The following is a 19,012-nucleotide window of genomic DNA, read 5'->3' as shown; positions in this document are numbered from 1 at the left end:
TATGTCGTCTCCTTCTCCTCCTGCCTTCAGTGTTTCCTAGCATCAGGGTCTTTTCCAATGAGTCAGCTCTCCATATCAGGTGGCCAAAGTATTGGAGTTTGAGCTTCAACATCAGTCCTTCCAATGAACATTCAGGACTGACCTCCTTTTGGATGGACTGGTTGGATCTCCTTGCAGTTCAAGGGACTCTCAAGAGTCTTCTCCAACACCACAGTTCAAAAGAATCAATTCTTTGGTGCTCAGCTTTCTTTATAGTCCAACTCTTACATCCATACATGACTACTGGAAAAACCATAGCCTTGACTAGAAGGACCTTTGTTCGAAAAGTAATGTCTCTGCTTTTTAATATGCTGTTTAGGTTGGTCATAACTTTTCTTCCAAGGAGCAAGTGTCTTTTTATTTTATAGCTGTAGTCACTATCTGCAGTGATTTTGGAGCAAAAAAAATAAAGTCTGCCACTGCTTCCATTGTTTCTCCATCTATTTACCATGAAGTGATGGGACTGGATGCAATGATCTTTGTTTTCTGAATGAAGGATAGATACTGTGAAACCAGGTTGGTCCGGTGGTTTGCACTGGGGAAGCAAGACCCACTTTGCACATGGGGAAAACAGTTCTCTGATTCGAACTGACTTTTTTGAGTCCGAGGTAGTGAAGAAACATCTTCGGGGGTGAGAGCGAAAGTTCCAGTAAGTCTGACTGAGATGTAATTTGAAATCTGAGAACAAACCTTGCCTTCTTCCCACATCAACTACCCTTCAGCAGCTCCAGCCTGGGCATGGTTTTCAGGAGCTTGTTTTCCTTGAAGCATACGCACTTGTGGATACTAATTATGAATGAGGGAGGCTCACTGGGATGGGAGTCAAGTCTGGTCACAGTCACACGACCTCCTGCTTCAATGAAACACTCAAGCTCCACTAGGTGGTACTGCAGAGTCAGTGACTGGAGCTTTTCTACTACAGAGGTTCCCGCATCACTCATCACTGGTCTGCAGAGGTCTCAAGTCACAGCCCTCGAGGGGAGCCTGGAATGCTCTGGATGGTGTGACCACAATCTCCTTTAACTTACTTCTCATTTACCAGGAATATGTGAATGCTGGTAAATGTTAAAGGGAATTTATTACAATAGGAGGATAATATTAATACCCTGATTCCTCAAATAAGTCCCATGGTCAACAATCGTTTAAACCTTCATTTGCTTCCTTCGGATACAAGAAAAATATTAGTTGTGCAGGCTGACAAAAGAATTGACAAAGTTAAAGTCAAAATACAGTCTCTGGAAGATGAATATTTATCAAGTGCATATTAAAAACTTCAAAGTTGGGAGAGTACTGATTTGAATTAAAGAACTTATACTATGTAAATTTGATTAGGATACCCAAAACCCCTCAAGCCATAAAGAAATAGAGAATGTCAGAGTTAGAAAGGCACCATGTTAGAATTAGAACATCAGAATCTAGAAGAGAAGAGAGGAGACAGACTTTCACTTTCTAATCAAGTGGATTAAGAATACTCATTCTTAACACCTCTTGGAATCCAGCCCTGGAAATCACGAGCTCTGGGTTATGACGGGTACTGACCACCAAGCTCTGGCATCCTAGGACTGACCTTGAGCAAGGAGAAAGTCCACAGTTCCCAGGTGGCCTTCGGAAGCCGCCATCATCAGGGGAGTACGGCCCTGCTTGTCCGCCATGTTGACATCAGCTCCGTGGGTGAGTAAAAGATCAACGATCTGCAGGGGCAGAGAAGGGGGGACGGATGAGCCAGGAAGCATGCCACCCCCCACACCACGTGAATTCCCTGCAAATCACCTCTAACGAAACTTGCCACTGCAAGAAGCCCCTCTAGTTCCTGCATGGTCTAGTACCATGGGATTTGATCACTGACTTTCTTAGGGAGAGCCAAATGAGAACTCAACTCTAAATGTCTGGCTCAGCCACTAAGTAAAAAAGAATTCAAGATTAACAGAGGCCAAGATGTAGACTAAACAACCTCATGATGGAAGCACCAACAGGAGTCACTGCCTACGTCAGGGCCATTTTATTGACTTCCAGGGGTTGCAAAGCTGCCTGCAGTGAATATTTACCACTGAACAGAATGCAGTAAAGTGCCTCTCACAACTCTTCAGCACTGTTTGGCGCCTAGGACTACTCAAATTTTTTTCAAAGATTATAACCAATATGCTTTCTTTTCTGTCCTACCCAGAATTTAAACATCTGTAAAGACTGCATAACTATAAATAGAATTTATATTTGTTGTTTTTTGGTCGCTGAATTGTATCTGACTCTTTGTGACCCCGTGGACTGCAGCATGCCAGGCTCCTCTTGTCCTTCACTATCTCCTTTAATTTGCTCAATTTCATGTCCATTGAGTCGGTGATGCTCTCTAACCATCTCATCCTCTGCTGCCTCCTTCTCCTTTTGCCTTCAATCTTTCCCAGCATCAGAGTCTTTTCCAATGAGTTGGCTTTTTGCAAATTTACATACATCACATTTTCTTTTTCTAAGTTAGAGACTCCTGCAAGTAAGTGGTTGTCAGGCATCTGTTGAACCTGCCAGAGAACCTGTGGATGCTATGAAATAACCAGTCAAAAGCAGCCAGTCCTTCTATCCAGCACAGATCATCAGGATGATTCTGCATACTGACTTTCTGACACAGTCTAAAGTAGCTACATGCTTACCTGCCAGTGGCCTTGGCGAACAGTGCTGAAGAGGGGCACGGCTCCTCGGCGGTTGGGCTGGGCCACAGCTGCCCCCTGTTCCAGGAGCAGACGACACACCTCTAGCTTGCCCCTTCCGGCTGCAGCTGTCAGGGCTGAGGGTAGAGAACGCAGAGTGAGGACAGGGGGTCTCGCCCTCTCTAGCCTTCTGCCGGGAGAGGGCAGCATACCTGTGTCTGATGGATGTAATTGCTACTTTACCTCCAAGAATGATGATTCTGGCTACTCTTGTTAGAGAGGAAATTTTCAAAGAAAAATAATGAATAAAACCACATTTAAAAGGGCTTACATATATGGAGACAATTATGATAATAAATTTATTGAAAAATCACCTCCAACCAAAACTTACTTGGTTTCATTTATCCTACCCAGACTGTCTTTTTTCAGCCTTTGACTTATCTCTTTTTTGGTACCTCCTTCCAGGTACAAAACTTTCACTGGTATGTGCATGGGTAAGACTAAAGAAAGAAGGGTCTTTGCAGAAGAATGCTTTTTTTAGAGTTAGCTAGGAACCACTTTTGGGCCAATTTCTACTTCTGGGCTCTTAAATTCGGAGAACCAAAGTTAGAAATGGCAGCCTTAATTTTGCTGATTTCTTAAATAACAGTTTCCTGTATAGATTTTAAGGGAGTTTTTACAGTAAAAATATATAAAAAACTGTAAAAAAAAAAAAAAAGAAAAGTTTCAGTCTAAGTTTTAGGCCAGTTTTCATTCCGTTTCTTCATCAGTTGAGATAAAAGTTTCTAGTACATGTGTAACCATTTTTATATGAAGGTCAAAACTGTTCAGGGTAACAGTCTTAAAGATGAGAGAAGAAATATGACAAAGGCTCTTTTCTTCTGAAGACAGAATAATGGAGTCGCAGATAAAAAGCAACTATAGGGAGGAAAAAGGATACTCCGTGTGCAGGAAGAAACGTAAACATTCTTCTTTCTGTGCTCCAGTCCATGTTCGTGATCTCTGATGGAGTGGGGATCTGAAGAGTGCTTATTTCATCCTTTGAGTGCTATTTCAACAGTAGTAAGAGGAATTTGTCGGTATACCTTCTACTAAGTCCATATTTGAACAAATATGTGTTTGTCTCTTTCTAACCAGGGATTTCAAATGTGTACACCTAGTGTTTTAAATGGATGAAGGTAGGGAGGATGGTAAACATTGTCAGAAAATGGCAGGAGTTGTGCTTTTCAACAAAGAGGATGGAGACCTTTTTTCTCCCCGAGACTTGAAAACCTGATGTGGTGATCAGCAGGCTCTTCCCTTCTAAGGGCCACCTACTCCAGTGACAAATCAGAAGAAGATAATACTTGGCAGGTGCAGACAGGATTTCAGTTTGCAAATGTTGGGATCTAATCAGGGAAGCAATTGAAATTCAAATCAAATGGTCACTTTTTTTTATCTAAGCACGAATTATAGCATTTTATCTTTGAGCCTGGCCAAATTTATCTGCAAGTGACTCATGCAAAAGCAAAACTACCTGTAATTTTCTCTAAGTTAAACCTGCAAAGAGTAATCTTTTCCTTCCTCAAGGATAGAAGGATATCTGAAAGAAAATGTGACAATTTTAGAAGATATACTCATTCTCAAACTAGATATATGTAGGCCTTGTCTTATGTGTATTTTTTGTTTTATTTTGACACGCTTAACCTAGGTACTTCTGTTCTGTTCCTTACAGAAGGGCAGAGGCTTCATTCTGTCTGAGGTGAGGGTCATTTCCAAGTTGAGCTACAGGTACTGATGGGTTTGACTGTTTACTTGACAGAGAAGTTTTGTTTCTTGTTCTTTAAATCAAAGTGATATTCCCTCTTTCTCAAGTTCACATATCTAATAGTTGAGGGAAAAAGAAAAACTTTCAGTTCCTGGGTCAGAACACAAGAGTAGCTTAAGAATCTGACAATCATCACATCGTTTACATTGTTGTTCAGTCACTAAGTTGTGTCTGACTCTGTAATCCCATGGACTGCAGCACGCCAGGCTTCCCTGTCCTTCACTATCTCCTGGAGTTTGCTCAAACTCATAAGACGGTGATGCCATCCAACCATCTCATCCTTTGTCTCCCCCTTCTCCGCCTGCCCTCAACCTTTCGCCTACACAATGTTCTATGTCAATTATATCTCTAACTTAAAGCGGGGGATCGAGGGGGGAGAAAGAACTTGACTGGCTTTGATGCTTGTTAGGAACCATAAGAATCATCTTGTTGGTACATAAAACAAGGACTTTGAAAAATTTCTAACTCTCCCAAGTTTAAAGCAGCTACTGGGGGCTGAGTCACAGCAAATCTCTGTTCAATGTCTTGTATATTGCGTGGTGCACACGTGTGCAAATACATTCTTTTTTGCGAAAGAATTTATAGCACTCTGGAGAAAATACAGACAGTATTTCGGAATCAAGCCTCTCATCAATGATGCTGGCTCACAGAACACAGCTGAAAATTCACAAGCAGTGCCTGTCCTGAAAATTAGACTTAACACTGTCCACTCTAATCTGGAGTCTTGTTGTTGGGACTGGCCCCTTTCAACCCACTGGACAACACATCACATGAGAGGCAATGTTCCATTCGGCCTTTCTCCTTGTATCATCTCTGCTGCTTAAGCTCTGACGTCATTTGGCAGGAATCTCCTGCTGATAGCTGGACACGGTCATTAACACAGCTGGCCAACTCCATCTCAGAACAACACAACTATGGAAAATTGGGTCTGTACTTTTCAAAATGCAACAGCGAGGAGTTGCTTTGGCTGGATTTTTTATGTGAGTCTTATCAGAAACTGTTAAAACTTTTTGAAAGAGAGATGATTAAGGCAAAGCCAGTTCTGTAAAACAATAAACTGCTTCTTAGAGCAAACATTAACAGTCGGGAGCCCAATCTCTTTTCCTGAGAGACCAGTAATGGAATTTGTTCCCTGGCTTGTCAGCATCTGATGAGATTATCTGACCAAAATGGTCCTTTTTCAAAGGGAAACATCTAAGGAGTTTGAAGAGACAGACAGGATGCAGCTCAGAGTTGAGGAAACAGCCAAAGTCTGCTTGGATGGGATAATGCTGATGCTAAATAGAAGGCAGAGGAGCAAACGGTTCTTTTGTTTATCTTTTGTCAACCTTGAAAGACTACAGCACAGACAGGTCATGTAAGACCAATGGGCTGGAGGTGGTGGGGGAGACATAAACTGATCACTGCTATCCAAAACAACATTCATTAGGTAAGCATTTATGGAGCTATTTGTCAGATCCTGTCTGCTCTCAAGGAACTCAGGGTTGCGTAAGGATAGGAGACAAATAAACAAATACATTGCTATACAGTGTGATAAGCACAAAAGAGATAAGTCCATGGGGGCTGTCTGGAAGTGACACAGAGCAAGAGTGTCTGAGAAGGTCTCCAGGAAGAGCTGACAATCTGAGCCAGATGCTGAAAGAGAAACAGGAGACTTATAGGCAAGGGCATGGAGAAGCTTTCTAGGCACAGGGCGAGCACGTGTAAAGGCACCGACGTGGGGACAGCACGTTTACCGTTACTGGAGAAGACGGGCAACAGAGGAGGCTAGAGATGATGACTGGTTTTTTTATGCTAGTTATTTTTTTATTTTTTGGCTGCACCACATGGCATGTAGGATCTTAGTTCCCTGACCCCAGATTGAACCTGTGCCCCCTGCAATGGAAGCATGGAGTCTAAACCACTGGACCACCAGGGAAGTCTCTTTATGCTACATTAAAGCTACAGGTGGTCAATGAAGGGTGGTAACCAGGAGAGTGACACGGACAGATTGTGGCTTAGAAATATCACTTTGGTGGAAGTCTGCGAGATAAGTCACAAAATGGCAAGGCCTGAGATCAGATCAGCTAGGAGGCAGTTGCAGTAAACTAGACAAAAGATGATGAAGGTGTGATTTAAGGGTATCTTGTTTATTTTCTGAATTTTTGCTACTTTTGGGCCATGGGATGGCTCAGGTTCTCCAGAGTTGCTAGAAGCTTTTTAATGCTGGTTTTGTGTTGAGGCAGAGCAGAGGAGGGACCAGTGAATAATCTTGTCACCTTAAGTACTGGTCTTCTGTGTAGTTCTATAAGAAATCTGTGAAAACCCTGCAGGATGGGAGGGGGTCAGTCAGATGGTAAAAGCTCGATGTAGGCAGACGCTCTTTGGAAGGACAAAAAGGCCATAGAAGTAGGATGAAAACAAACAGAATATTCTAGTGACCTACTTTTAGAAAATCTGATATGTAAAAATTACACCTCAATAAATATTTCACTCTGTGCTAGGATGTATTTCATTGACTCTAAGAGGCACTTTCTTCCCTCTGCATTTTAACATCTCGAAGTCAGGATGTGTCTTATAATTGATGTGATAATAAAGAACTCTGTCAGTTTAATAGGCAGAGAGTTTTTCTTTTTGGAATGGTACATAAAATAATGGCTATACAGTAATATAGTAAATGATACAAACTGTTGGAAACATCATGACCATCATATTTAAGCAAATATGTATTAATACATATTGTGTGTTGAGGCCAGGGTTGCAGATATAAGACCCTAACCAGCTGGCTGCAGGTCACATACTTTCACTCTCTATTTAAGAGAAACACATAAGATTTTGCCATTGGAGGACACACGATTCAAAGGGTTATGATAAATTTTAAATGATTATGTGCTATAAGTTAGAAAGAAACATGGATCCTTAGTAAAGCCATCACTATAGATGGTGGTGCTAGTGCTAAAGAGTCTGCCTGCCAGTGTAGGAGATGCAAGAGACTCTGGTTCTATCCCTGGGCTGGGAAGATCCCCTGGAGAAGGGAATGGCAACCCATTCCAGTCTTCTCGCCTGTAAAATCCCATGGACAGAGGAGCCTGGCGGGCTGTAATCCACGGGGTCACAAAGGGTCAGACACGACTGAGCAGCTGAGCACAGTTAGGGGAAAAGCAACTAGAGCCTATTCCACATCAGTGGTGAGTTCCACGGACATGCCTTACACAGCGAAGACATGATTCTTCAGAAAGTTTTCTGAAGTCGAATAACTTTATGGCTCTACAAATTATACGACAAATGCATTTCATTCTAACTCATTTAAATAACATCTTATGTTCATAATGCTGAAATTAGTTCATCTAAGTATCAAATTAAGCACAACACAATTCTGACCACAAACAAACTGACATGAAATTAATTTTTTATACCATCTTGAGATATGGTACCTATTAGGAAAATTAATGTAACAAACTTTATTACACACTTTAATGCAGGAAATATTTTAAAAGTCCTGAGGCCATAAAGTTTTACTCTAATAAGAAATTCATATCAATAAAAGTAAGTCTTCCACTTAGTTCACGCCCTTTGTTGTTGTTGTTTTAGAGCAGTTTAATGGGCTAAGAAAACTGAGGGGAAGATGCAGAGACTCCCCCTACCACTGCCCCCACATTTGTACACACCCCAACCAGAGCTGCCCATTTGTCACAACTGATGAACGTACACTGATGCGTCATAATCACCCCAAAGTCCATTGTTTGCATTAGGGCTCACTCTTGGTGTTGCACATCCTGTGAGTGTGTGGACAAATGTATAATAACCTGTATCTACTGTTACAGTATCAAATGAAGTGTTTTAACTGCCCCTCAAATCCTCTGTGCTCCACCTATTCACCCTTCCCCATTTTCCCCAACACCTAGCAACCACGGATCTTGTTCTTCTCTTCATAATTTTTACAAGAGTTGTGTTTTTTTAATTGTATGTTTTTTTACTTTTGGCAATGGATGTAGTATGGTTTAAACTTCCTTTTCAGGAAGTTACTTTTCCTGTTAAAACTCCATTTCAGGGTTAATTCCCCCCAAAAGGTCTGAGTTCACACCCTTTTTGAACATTCTGAAGGAATTCCTTCAAGGACAGCACTAGAATATGTGTCATAGTCATCACCATGATTGCGTGCTAAGCTGCTTCAGTCATGTCTGACTCTGCGGCCCCATGGACTGTATGGAGCCGGCCAGGCTCCTCTGTCCATGGGATTTTCCAGGCAGAAATACTGGAGTGGATTGCCATGCCTTCCTCCAGGAGATCTTCTCGACCCAGGGACTGAACCCAAATCTCTTATGTCTCTTGCATTGGCAGGCGATTGTTAGTCTGTAATTTCTGTCCATTATCACCACTGGGCCGCTACTTTTGTTGCCCTCCACAGTGGTCACACACGCGTGGCTCAGAACGGGAGACTCTGGGAGGCTGCACTGATGGGGCCTGAACCATCACGCCCCTCCCACAGCTCCGGGTCTCAGGACACCACGGCCGTTGTCCCGGCCAGCCCCTTCCCCTCAGTGTGTCCTCTGGCTTCCCTCAGGGTGGAGCCCCGGAGACAGCAGCTGTTTCCAGCTGCACATTTTCCTTTAATCTGTCACGGGCTCTTAAGCTGCAGCTGCCTGGCATCTGCTCCCTTTGGCTCTGACAGAGGGAAGGATTGTTTGAGAAGCAAATTCCTGAGCTTTGGACCATTCCACATGGTGTTGAGGAAGCCATGAAACCCATGTAAGATTTTTGCCATTGTGGAAACATCCCAGTTCAATAGGTAATTATAAATTTGGAGTGAATTCAAGCATCTTCTTTGATTTTTAATAACATTCTGACCCAAACCAAAATGTATCCCCCTTCTTGTTTAGTAAAATATCCTCCCTAAATTGGCCGTCTCAATGCTGGTCTCCTTCTCCTGGCAAATATGACACATTTCTGTGGCGACACTACAGTTTTCACTGCCCTGGTTTCGTAAAAACACATAAAAGGTTACTAATGTTTTTCCAGATGTTCCAGTTTAGACTTGGGGGAAAGACAACAAACATTTCCTGCAAAGGACACAAGGAAGATGCTTCTGTTTATGGAGTAAGTACCAAGCAATATAGAAATAGCTTTGCTACAGACGCAGAGAGACTGCAGGGCTGTACCCTACGGGGGGCAGGACCTTCATTTTGCACCCTGATACCAACTGTTCTCGTGATGTATCAGTTTAATCAGGTCAGGTACCACTCACTCTACCATGGTAACACTTGGTTCATTAAGCTGGAGGTGTCAATAAAAATTTAACTTCTTGGTTTATAACTACAGGGGAAATATTTATTCCTAACTATTACAAGGATCTCTCTCTCACACACACACATAAAGTCCACAACTATTTTCTGTTCTGGTTTGGCACACTGGGAGGAAACTTTCAGTCTTTTAAAATATTTGGAAACAAGAGCGGGGAAAGTTTTGTTTGAAAGAAGACTCCAGGGCTAATGGCATGTGCATCCAAAGGGAGAGAGGATTGAAAGAAGGAAATTGCTTGACTTTTTACTTTGGCTGAACTGGTCTCCAGTACAGGAGCCATAAGACAGACAGACTGCCAAAGGTCTGGCAGAGAAAACACCTGGGAGTGAGATGCAGAGTGTCTCCATACAAACACAGTACATTCGTGAGAGAAGAAAAAGCTGTCCACGAGAGGTACCTGTCTCTCCCCAGAGACTGTCAAAGCTGTTGATCTGTGCTCGCTCCACCTCCTCTTCATCTTTTTCTGGAAGATCAAGTAGGTAGGAGACAATCTGAAACAAGAAGTTGTGTCAGCTCGAAGTTCAGGTGGAAAACTATACACTGATACTGTGAACCTGTGAGGTTGGAAGATATCTGGATAACCCAGTGCCACTCTCTCTCTTGCACACCATAGGCGTCAGAACAGATTGTCCTCACAAAAGAGTGCAAAGCTGCCAAGATGAGCATTCATTCTACCAGGTACAGTTTACATGTTTCCCTTGAACACAATTAATTTATACAGCATGTGATTTTTAAAAATTACACATTTATCACATTGAGTTAAAAAAGCAATCCCTCTTCCTCCTAATAAAACTACCAGAAATAAACAGGAGAAAAAAAATCAATAAGCAAAAAGTAGAAAATAAATATGGAGAAAACTGAGGGCCTGTACTTTTTCAGAGTAGAGCTATTATCTTCTTTTTTTATCTCTTGGAATTACAAGGACTGTTTGGGGACAGTGAAAGGAGAAAGCCTGCTAACAACAAAGGCAAGTGATAGCTCTGTTTTCAGGAATCTGACTGTAAGGAGTGCTAAACAACCTTCCACAGATAGTAAAAGTTCCAATTTTACTTAATATTCCCGTGGGGACATATCAGGTCAGTGGAAGAGGTGGCTGTCTCACTGAAGCATCCCATGTAGTGTGAACCAGCTTGTCCTGGCCCATGAAAGCTGACTCGTCACTTTTCAGAGTCTTGCAAGCTGGTTGTTAAACAAAGTTGTTTATTAAAAACTAAATAACAGGGAGGGATTTAAAAACAATTAAATAGCAATGATGGGTGGCCCATCCTTGGTGGCCCAGTGGTTAAGACTCAGTGCTCTCATTGCCAGGGCCCAGGTTTGATCCCTGGTCAGGGAACTAAGATCCCACAAACTAAGCACCAGAGAAAAAAATTAAAAATTAAATAATAATGAAAGAAATTACATCAATAGGTTAAAATACAAAATCTCATAACTCCCTAATTATTAAATTACATTTTACTATTACCTATGCTTGTGAGGTTATTTATATTGACTGTGTCTGCATGGTGGCAATTCTACATAATGGTGTGCTCCTCTGTGTTCAGTGTAGGTAGCTTGAAATCAGTCATGGTGGGGGTATTTGCTGTTGTAGTTCAGTTGCTAAATTGTGTCTGACTCTTTGTGACCCCATGGACTGCAGCATGCCAGGCTTCCCTGTCTTTCACTATCTCCTGGAGTTTGCTCAAACTCTATACTCTGGAAATTGGCAAATTTTGCAGATCAGGATTTGATTTAGTGCCAAAGCTGAAAGAGGTTCCAGTTTAATGAATATAATTTGTATGAGGGTGAAATGTAGTTTGACAGTGAATCACACACCAGATTTAAAGACAAAATTATTGGGAAAAGAGCAAACGGGTGCAGTTTCATTTATCAAACCACAGTTGAGTTGTAACCACAGGGTTGGGTATGGATATAAATTTAGCAAAAATTGACAAAAGCATTCAATTAAGAGTATTACACAATTCATTATTACTTGTAAACTGTATGTGACATATTTTTTTATATCAGTAAATTTATAATAAATTTAAGTCTGTATGTACACACACACACACACAAACACAGACACACAAAACACTCCGTCTGCACTCTACTCCCCTCTCCAAGGCTGACTGTTAAACATTTCCTAGCACACTACCAATTCCACATATTGTGCCACTACATTACTTTTATTAATAAACAACTTAGCAAAAATACCATCTGCACAGTGTTTAACAGTTTTCAAGGCACCTTTCATATCAACCTTATAAAAAAGAATTTATTAGAAAGCCTCACTATACTGGTGGGAGACTAAGGTTCTAAGAGATGAGTTACATTGCCCAGAGCCAATGTGGAGGAAAGCTGAGCTTCAAACCTGGTCCTTCTGACATTCCAACTCCCTATTCCACTCTGCCCACCCATGTGAACAAAGATCAAGAAATAACCCCCGAGCCCAGTGTTAAATAGGGGTGGAAGATGAGGAGGAATCAGATTAGATAATTCCCAAGGTCCTTTCCAACATCATCCTAGGTACCCTGGCATATTTCTCAGACCTATTTCTCAGACCAATGACCAAAAAGCTACTTCATGTTAACCTGGCAATTTTGTAATAATGCAACTATTTTTCCCCTGGTTTCCTTCAAGACATAGCTTGAAAAAAAACGAAAAACAACCCAAGCCTTATTGGCTGCTTTCTTACCTCAGTGTAACCCATGCTGGCTGCAGCGATGAGGGCCTGCTGGATGGCATGGCTCTTCTTAAACACCCCCTGCTGCTGGCCTGCCATTGTCCAGTCACACTGAATTAGAAACTTGACGACCTCCAGATGACCTCGGAGTGCGGCATGGACCAGGGCGCACTGCCCATTCTTATCTAAGTGATCCACCTGCGGGAGGGGACAGAGAAACCTGTGTGAAAAAGCCTGTGGCTGCCTCCCCAGTGAGTACAGTCTGGACCACGAAGATTCACCCTCTCCCATATTCCTTGGACCACTTTCTGAGAAAATTCAGGTGATATTCTCTTACTCAGGCTAGATCTTCACTGAGCTACAACTCCGGTAGATGCTCCTCTGGGGAGACTCTCTTTGTATAACGTCAGGCTTTTGTTTTCACATCAAAAGAAACCAAAAATATGCCCCAAACGACCCCAAACTCCAGCTTTGCTTTCCTGATGTACACTCTCCTTTGTCCTCAAATAGGTCTTTTCAGACTCAAATCTGAAAGGCTTATAAGCTCTACTGGCACAAAACACTGTCTTTGAAATCATGAAAGGGAAGAAAAACATCTTGAAGCTTAAATTTTCTGGTGTTCCAAAGAAACAAAGTATCTCATGTCATGAATCACACAGTTAACCACTAAGCTCTGGCAGATGCCACTTCTTTCTTCGAATGGGAGAGTGGAATCTTGACGATTTGGCCAAAATGGCTGGAGGGACTTGGAACTTAATGCTAGACTACGTTCCAGCAGCAGTTTTTACAGTTGTGGTGTTGGTTACAGGTTTAGGCTGAAAGAGGAGCCTGATTAAGAACAAGCTACCAGAAGGTCCCTAGCCACAAGTCTCAATAGATGAACAGCCTCTCCTGGCAGGTGGGCAAGGTATGTTCCAGTGTTCATTTAGAGCAAGTGAAGCCTAAGTTCTGCATCTGTTTCTCTCCAGCTTTAGTTCCATCCAGCCATCCAAATAGCAAATGTTTACTGAATGCCTACTGTGTGCAAGGTGCTCTTCATCCTTTTTCTAGATGAACAAAGTGAGGCTGAGAGGGATCAAATGACTTGTCCAAGCCCTCATAGAAAGCAAGTGTCAATGCAGGCTTCGAACATGTTGTGCTTAACGCCAAAGTTTACGATTTTGATGACTTGCTTCCCCTCTCTCATGGAAGCCAGACTGTAAGAGGTTAAGGAGCAGTAAGGAAGCAGTGGTAGCAAGTAGAGAGGACTCTTAGGACAGGCTCAGTGGATGTGGGCGGGAAGAGATGGGATAGTGGTTTCTGGTTAGGAGAGAGGAAAGTCTCTCTTTTAGGGTTAGAGAAGACATTTGTAGGTTTGTAGAAACTAAGAAGAAATGTACCATGAATTTAGAAAGAGAATGAAATGATGTTAGCGAAAGAGCAACATACTGAGATTAAAAAATACAGGTGGGAAATTCCCTGGTGGTTCAGTGGTTAGGACTCCATACTTCCACTGCAGGGGTCACAGGTTCAATCCTGGCTGGAGAACTAACATCCCAAAAGCCTTGTGGTGCAGCCTATGTGTGTGTATACATATGTGTATTTGTGTATATGTGCCTATATATGTATATGTGTATATATATGTATACAGGAGGCAATAATTTTGATAAGGAAGGTAAACACTGCCTTCTCTGAGGCAGAAGTAAAGTAAGTTTGTAAGGATTAACAGAGTTTTGAGATAGAGGAACAGTGAGATAAACACAATCTTGGTAGTTGTAGGAGGGCAAAAGAGTTTTGACAGGGTCTCAAGAAGATCATAGATGATGTATGTATCTGCCCTGGGGAAAATGAGAAATAAATAAAATGATAGCTGAGCAACAGGAAAGACCTAACTGAGATTAGAATATGAATTTATAGCAATAATAATAAGGCTGATAATGATAATAAGTTATCATGCTATTTCTAGAGGTGTTTATCCAAAGGACAAGGACATTATAGGTGGGCCATTTCTGTGTCACAGTTAGCATTTACAGCTCAGGGATTTCCCTGAGGTCCCCAGGTCCCAGCTCTCAAGAGTCTTGGGAGACAGACCCAATTCTTCCCTGGTAAGAACACTGGACACCTCAGAATTAGGTCATTTATGTTATTGTTCAGTTGCTAAATCGTGTCTGACTCTTTATGACACCATGGACTGCAGCATGCCAGGCTTCCCAGTCCTTCACTATCCCCTGGAGTTTGCTCAAGTTCATGTCCATTGAATCAGTGATGCTATTCGACTATCTCATCATCTGCTGCCGTCTTCTCTTTTTGCCTTCAATCTTTCTCAGCATCAGGGTCTTTTCCATTGAGTTGGCTCTTTGCATCAAGTGGCCAAAGTATTGGTGCTTCAGCTATAGCATCAGTCCTTCCAATGACTAGTCAGGGTTGCATATTATTTACAGTTCATTGCAAACCCACCAAAATCCTCGGTTTGTTTTCAGAATGGAAATAAAATGTTCCATAGATGTCTACATTTTTGAGACCAGCATTTCTCCTTTTTAAAAAATGCTTATTTTTAAAAATTTTATCTTTCACTGTGCTGGGTCCTCACTGCTGTGTGGGCTCTTCTCTACTGGCGGCGAGAGCAGGGGCCATTCTCTAGTTGTGGTGCATGGGCTCGTCATTGCAGTGACTTCTCTTATTATGGAGCGTGCGCTCTAGGGCACACAGGCTTCAGCAGTTGCAACGCATGGGCTCGGTGGTTCTGATTCCCAGGCTCTAGGGCACAAGCTCAGTAGTTGTGGCACATGGGCTGAGGGGCTCTGCAGCATGTGGGATCTTCCTGGACTGGGGATTGAACCCGTGTCTCCTGTATTGGCAGGTGGATTCTTCACCACTGAGCTACCAGGGAAGCCCCCTGGTATTTTTTTTTTCCATCAATATTTTGAAATTGAGTTTTATCATTACCAGCGGCTCTTGAGGTACTATAAAGCAAATATATTTTAAAGAAATGTTTTGAGAGAATCAAAATACACTAACAGAAACCCTTTTGAGTGCTTCTGGTCAGACAGTCATCTCCGATGTCTACAGGGGTGTCTCCAAGGGTAGATGAGGGTGCCTCTAAGGGTAGATGAGGGTGCCTGGTCTCTGCTCTTACGTCCACGACTAACATGAAAGGCTGAGAGTTTGCAGGCGCCATTCAGATTAGACCTCACAGTGCAGACTCTTTGCTCCCCGACTCCGCTTTCCTCACTCTGAGCTCAGGAGAGAATTTCTTAGTTGTGAGCGAGGGACTTTTTGTGGCTGCTGATAAATGCGGTTTCCTAAGCATCTCTCAAAAGTTTTAGAACTGTGTCCAGAGGCAGCCTGGAACTGGCCCACGGCAAGCAGGCAAACAGTAGGATGTAATCAGAGCCAGTTCTTCCTTTGATCTGCTTCCTAATAGGATCTGATGCATATTCTACCTACACTCAGGCAACACAGGAGATAAGGACGAGTCTGAGACAGGAAGAAAGACACAGGAGGGAAGAACCAGCCGCAGCGCCGGGCAGCAGTTACCTTGGCCCGTTTCTTGCACAGCAGCACCACGATACTCAGGAAGCCTGCCGCCGCGGCATAGCCCAGGGGGGTCAGGCCGCTTTCCGAGGAGGCATCCACGTTGGCCCCAAACTCCAAGAGCAGGGCCACCATTTCTGTGTAACCGAGGTGAGACTGGACACACAGAATTGGAGCATTATTCAAAACTTCCGTTCGGTAATTAATGTTGGCACCTCCCAAAATCAGCAGTCGGCTGACCTAGTCATAAGAAAACAAACAGAAATGATACTCACATACATATCAGTTATATCCTATCAGTCACCTTTTCTTAAGTCACCTGCATGCATGCATGCTGAGTTGCTTCAGTCGTGTCCAGTTCTTTGCCACCCTACAGACCACAGTCCACCAGACTCCTCTGTCCATGGGATTCTCCAGGCAAGAACACTGGGATGGGTTGCCATGTATTCCCCTCCAGGGAATCTCCCCGACCCAGGGATTGAACGTGCACCTTTTACATTTCCTGCATTGGCAGGCAGCTTCTTTACCACTAGCACCACCTGGGAAGCCTTAAGTCACCTAGGACCCCTCGATAAGTGCCCAGAAACACTGAGTAACTTCTTTTTTTTTGTTTTTTTTTAGTGGAGTGCAGTTTATTACACCGGCGGGCCCAAGGCAGAGTCTCCTCTTAGCCAAGGACCCCGACCAGCATTTGTGAAAATCTTTTATACCCCATGTGCACGCGTCCAAACCCACTACCCCAATTCCCTTGAGACTTACATAAACAAAGGAAGGGTAAATACAACTACAATAACCCCATCATTCACGTGTTATGTGTTCAAACAGTCAATAATCAATAAGCCCACAGTTACATTCCAAATAGTTAATAACCGATAAGCCTGTGCTTACATTCTGATAGATAGTGTCCGGAGGCAGGGGTGATTAGTGTCTGTTTTCTCTTCTTCAAGATTCCCCTGCCCAGAGGGGGGGTCTTATCCTTCCATTGTCATTCCCACAGGCGCTAAGCACAGAGTTCAGAGTCCACTGGAGAGGTGGCCGCACACGATCAGCACAGACAGGCCTGAGATGGAGTCCAGGCCCTATGAATTCCTTCTTCATTCCCCCCTCTTGATGCTCTTAGTTTCCATAACGAGCATCATTTATTGAGATATATTGTACCTTAGCCCTCCTGCCACCCACGTGAGAGAATGCTATCAACCTCTGGGTTACAAAATTCACGAGGCATTGTGAGTAACTTCTTTATGTTAAAATCTTCATTTGTTCCTTTTTTAATACCTTGCCTTTGGAAATGGATGTGACATGTCTCCTTTATACAAACTACCAGGAACTAGAGTAAACACCACCCATACTGTAGTGCAGTCTCCACTAAGTGAACTGTTGGTCAGAAGAACTTCTACTGAAACAAAAGTGATCTAAGAATGCTTTACTCCCTAGAAGGAGCAGGACTTATTCTATAAATCAGACTCATCTTACAGAAGATCAACAGGTTTGGTTTTCAACTCACAGAATAAAATGTAATGATTTAAAATATATCAAACTATTAATAAAAGGTTAATTAATAGAAGAGTCAAAGATCAATCAAATAACTCCTTAAATGTCCTCTGAGTTTTATGCTTTCATAGTTAATTCTTCAATCTGCCTGTAACTTAGATGCACTTACCTTTATATTTGGTGTATAGAGATTTCGTAAAGATGCCAACGCCATGGACAGACCTTCTGTGCTGTAGGAGATCCAGAGGCCTTGGAGGATGGAGGATGATACGCCAACTTTTTTACTCAAACCCTTAAAAAGAAACAGAGACACAATTAAGGGATCAGCCCAGCTAAAAAGTACCCTCAGCAGTAAGTTACGAGCCTCTAGGTTTGTGGTACTAACAAATGAGAATAGAGTCTTGCTCTAACGATATCCGGCATAACAAAGCCAGTCTACTGAGGGGGACACAGACTGGTCCTGTAGGAACAAGCTAACTAAACTGTATTTACCTCGGCAGTCTGTGACAACAAACCTACTCAATACCTCTCTCTTATTTCTTTTTATTTACTTTTTATTATCTTTTTTCTTTTTTTTTAATTGTAGTGGTTTTTGCCATACATTGATATGAATCAGCCATGGATCTACATGTGTTCCCCATCCCGATTCCCCCTCCCGCCTCCCTTTCCATCCCATCCCTAGAGTGAAGTAAGCCAGAAAGATAAAGACCAATACAGTATACTAACGCATATATATGGAATTTAAAAAGATGGTAATGATAACCCTATATGCAAAACAGAAAAAGAGACACAGATGTACAGAACAGACTTTTAGTCTCTTCTTTCTTTTTAAAAAAATGTTTATTTATTTATGGCTGGGCTGGGTCTTTTTTGCCATGAGGGCTTGCTCTAGTTGTGGCAAGCTGGGGCTAGTCTCCAATTGTGGAACTCAGGCTTCTCATTGTGGTGCCTTCTCTAGCTACAGAGTGCGGGCTTAGTTGCTCTGCATCATGTGGGATCTTCCTGGACCAGGGATAAAACCCATGTCCCCTGCACTGGCAGGCAGATTCTTAACTTGGACCACCAGGGAGGTCCATCAGGTTTATTTTTAAGGTGATGGAAATGTACTAATAGTGATAATAATTACATAACTGTATAAATATACCAAATATCCAGAATTACAGACCCCCAACCTTATATTTTTAAGGTAATTAATAACATCATATGCAATTCTTCAGGAACAAAGACAAAATAAGGGAAATTTAAAACTAATTGGAAAGAAATAGAAACTGGACTATATGTTACTGCTGACTGGCAGTTCTAAGTGGTGCTGATTATAAGCACTGAGTCTGTCTTTGCCTTTTCATGACCCTCAGATGATAGGAACTGAGAATTCTAGCGGTCTGGGAGAAGCTAAAGTCAATCAGTAGGGAGCACCCTGCATTTAAAGGACCCTGAAAAGTGCAGCATTAGGAAAACCATGGTCCAAGTCCACATTCTTCAGTTTACAGTCATATCATCACCACACGTTATACACCCTAGTATTTATGGCCTGAAACACACAGGGAGCCAGTCATATCTCAGGCGACCATGTCGTCTGCAGCA

At 42.5% G+C, this 19,012-nt stretch overlaps 1 protein-coding gene across 3 annotated transcripts in view; it reads right to left on the bottom strand.

Moving 5' to 3' along the window:
* TANC2 (tetratricopeptide repeat, ankyrin repeat and coiled-coil containing 2) overlaps window positions 1-19,012 on the bottom strand; it is a 386,861-nt gene that overhangs the window by 20,042 nt on the left and 347,807 nt on the right. For all 3 annotated transcript variants that reach the window (XM_061144314.1, XM_061144315.1, XM_061144317.1), the window contains 6 exons: window positions 17,598-17,720; window positions 15,941-16,177; window positions 12,437-12,622; window positions 10,160-10,253; window positions 2,679-2,812; window positions 1,607-1,730 (listed from right to left, as the gene is read on the bottom strand). In XM_061144314.1, the coding sequence (XP_061000297.1) occupies window positions 1,607-1,730; window positions 2,679-2,812; window positions 10,160-10,253; window positions 12,437-12,622; window positions 15,941-16,177; window positions 17,598-17,720 (898 nt within the window). The remainder of the gene's footprint in view (window positions 1-1,606; window positions 1,731-2,678; window positions 2,813-10,159; window positions 10,254-12,436; window positions 12,623-15,940; window positions 16,178-17,597; window positions 17,721-19,012) is intronic.

The sequence above is a fragment of the Dama dama genome, chromosome 5 (genome assembly GCF_033118175.1).
Source record: "Dama dama isolate Ldn47 chromosome 5, ASM3311817v1, whole genome shotgun sequence".
Classification (NCBI taxonomy): Eukaryota; Metazoa; Chordata; class Mammalia; order Artiodactyla; family Cervidae; genus Dama; species Dama dama.
The sequence above is the reverse complement of the archived record's forward strand: the minus strand, read 5'-3'. Positions and strand labels throughout refer to the sequence as shown.